The sequence below is a fragment of the Hipposideros armiger genome, unplaced genomic scaffold, assembly GCF_001890085.2.
Source record: "Hipposideros armiger isolate ML-2016 unplaced genomic scaffold, ASM189008v1 scaffold_1043, whole genome shotgun sequence".
Classification (NCBI taxonomy): domain Eukaryota; kingdom Metazoa; phylum Chordata; class Mammalia; order Chiroptera; family Hipposideridae; genus Hipposideros; species Hipposideros armiger.
In genome coordinates this window covers 337,094-339,866 of record NW_017732393.1, presented here as the reverse complement: position 1 = coordinate 339,866, position 2,773 = coordinate 337,094, and the positions used below count along the sequence as shown (strand labels likewise).

Sequence of the window (2,773 nt, the reverse complement as noted above, 5' to 3'; positions counted from 1 at the left end):
CAAGAACTCAAGACTCAATCATTATTAATTGTACTTTAAGTACCTACCTCTTGTCAGGCAGAAATCACAGCTTGGCCAGCAGACACTGTAGTCCCAAGGCGAGGAGGAATAATGAACTGATGAGACCTATCTTTTCGGACTCTGCTAAATATCTGAAGGGAAAATCTGAGGATAAAGGCGTCTTGCCTAATAGGTGGGGGTGGGCCAAAATAGGTTAACACAGCTCACATACTCCTGAACTCATTTCACAGTCATGTGATGCAAATACAGTCCCCAATTCATAAGGAAATCCTGGGTTTATTCATCTGGCTAAAATATCCAAACTTTGTGACCAAGTGTTTCTTAAAGTGACCCTTCTGCTTTCATAAGGGCATTAAAAATAGTTTTCATTCCTCCTCAAAATACAGATAATATAAAACAAAACACATCAACCCATCTCACAAAAATGAGTCCCTGTATTAATCATTTGGTATATTTAAGTTCAGCATTTTCTCTTCATGTATTAAATAAATATAAGAATTGAAATAAGGATAAATACAGAGATCATTTTTAAAAACTGTTTTATTAACTTCACAATATATAATAAGCATCTCTAATGCAATAGGTAAAATTTTTCTGCTAATAAAACCTTACAGACTGAGTAAAAAACACAACATTCAAGTAGAAGCTGGTAAAGAGACCCACCAGAAACAACTGACATCAAAAGGTTTACAACAAAGGTACATTATGAACATATATGTTTAGAAAGCAGGTGTCTCCCTATTAACTTGAGGGAAAACATAAGGATTCAAGGCATAAGGCAAAACTCATCATGATGGTCATGGTGAGGGGGGTCAGTGCTAACTGCCCACAGACTATGACTCAGTTGCTTTTCCCTCAGCTTTTGCCTGAGTTGTCTCATCTCCTCCCCAACCCTTTCCATATTCTCTTCTCCCATCCTTGCCCGTGGCTCTCCAAGCCTTTGAATCACATCCCATCTATACTGCAGGATGGGCTGCCTAACACGGAACCGCCTACGATTTCCTCTAGGCACACAATATTCACCAGCTTCCAAAGGGAGGGCCAAGGGCTCTCCTTTATCAGCATCTTGCTCCTTTTCATCCTTTATTTCATTTTCCTGGTTGGTGTTTTCCACTTTGATATTTTCTACCACTTGTTCCTCTTTGGACGCCATTACTCCTAGGAGATAAAAGGGGAGAGAAGGGATTGAATTTTTGGTGGACAGATCAGCACCGAGGACAGAGGCCTTCCTATTGTACTCATCTTTCAGAACTCTGGGTATCAACGGTTAGTTTTTAAATTTCATTTTTCCCACCTGAGAGGCTCCCTACACCCTCTAGGGGGCCCTCAGTTCCATCTCTCCCCCCTCCCTCTCACTACTCTCCCTTCCCTCCTCCCAAACCCACCATTTTCCTTACAGATCAATCCCCAGGCCTTGCAGGCACCAAAATGGAGGGCGGGTGATTGGGGGGGGTAGTTCTTGGGGGGGAGTCCTAGACTGGGTTCTGCACCCACCTGGGCCTATCCTTGCTGTCTCCTCCTCTTCTCGATTCTTGCCGCGAGTGCACCACCAGACAGTTGACACAAACCCACAGACCTGCAGAAGGTGGGGGTGGGGGGAGCAGAGAGTATTGCAAACTCTGCAACCACCTGCCCCCGCCAGGCCCCTTCCCAGCCCTGGTACCCTCGACCACCCCCGTCCCCGCGTCTCCCGCCCCCTTTACCCCCACCAGTTTCACCATTTTCCTGCAGAGACTCGGTGAGTAATCACTTTCCCTCCATGGAACCATACTGCCCCAGCACCGCCACACCAGAGAGGGTCACTGTTTAAGTTCCCAAGAATTCCAAGGGTGAAGGAAGCTGGCGGAGATCGCTGCGCTGATCCCCAGCGCCGGCCTCCTGGGTTGGCGGGCGGCTGCAAACATGGCCTCCGCGCGGCCCGGGACCCTTACCTGCTCCGCTTTCCCCGGGCCCGATGCCAGCCCGCCGGGCGCAGGGCAGCAGGGAGCTGGTACCCAGACAGGATTGACGACTGCACCGAAGGCTGCGTCGCTCTGCGGCTCTCCCCGTCACGTGAAGGCCCCGCGTCACCAACCAGCTCTCCCTCCAGCTCCCAGGCTCTCGGGGAGTTCGGCCGACCCTCCCCCTACTCCGCCTGCGCGAGTTCTAGTCTCTGCGCAGGACCCCAGCGCGCACCACCCTGTCACTCAGCCCAGTCTCCTCCAATTGGAGGGCCCACAAGTGGCCTCACCACCCTGCAATTGGGAGTTGCTTTTCTCTGGTTACCAGGGAAGTTCTGCATCTACCCCACCCCTCGCCCCCTACCAAGGCCTTGGCTTTGGCTTTAGCCTCTTCTTTCTTTCCTCTTCTCCCTGGCTGTATACCTGTGTCCTAATGGTTCCTCTTTACTCCCTTTTTCAAAATCAGTTCGCCTCAAAAAAACTGAAAATTATGAAATTTCATTTTTAAAACACATGCTTCAACCTGGGGAAACAAGAAACCTCATTGTTTATGTTCTCCAGCACCGCACAGAAAATATTTTCTCAGGGCTCCACACAACTTCATTTTTAGAACATTCCAGCTTGTTTCAAAATTTTATGGGAAAAAGGGGGGAAGCCTTCCTTAACAAAGTTTGTGTTTTGAAAATGATCTGTGGAGTAGATCTTCAGGGAGAAGCCCAGTTGTCTAATCTTGGCTATTTTATGAGAATAACCTACCTTTTTTTTTCCTTCTGGGACAAATTTCAAGTTTTATTAACAAACATTTATATTTT

The 2,773-nt window shown here is 47.7% G+C and overlaps 1 protein-coding gene across 2 annotated transcripts; it reads right to left on the bottom strand.

The window, feature by feature from the left end:
• Window positions 1-543: 543 nt before the first annotated feature.
• On the bottom strand, window positions 544-2,060 carry LOC109376049 (protein BEX1-like). 2 transcript variants are annotated; one of them, XM_019631712.1, is made up of 3 exons: window positions 1,953-2,060; window positions 1,516-1,597; window positions 544-1,179 (listed from the first exon to the last, which is right to left on the bottom strand). In XM_019631712.1, exon 3 carries the CDS (start codon window positions 1,172-1,174, stop codon window positions 788-790), a length of 387 nt encoding a protein of 128 aa, XP_019487257.1. In that variant the 5' UTR covers window positions 1,175-1,179; window positions 1,516-1,597; window positions 1,953-2,060; the 3' UTR covers window positions 544-787. The 2 variants fall into 2 exon arrangements, with proteins under 2 accessions (XP_019487257.1, XP_019487256.1); XM_019631711.1 differs by lacking the exon at window positions 1,953-2,060 and adding an exon at window positions 1,740-1,890.
• Window positions 2,061-2,773: the final 713 nt, after the last annotated feature.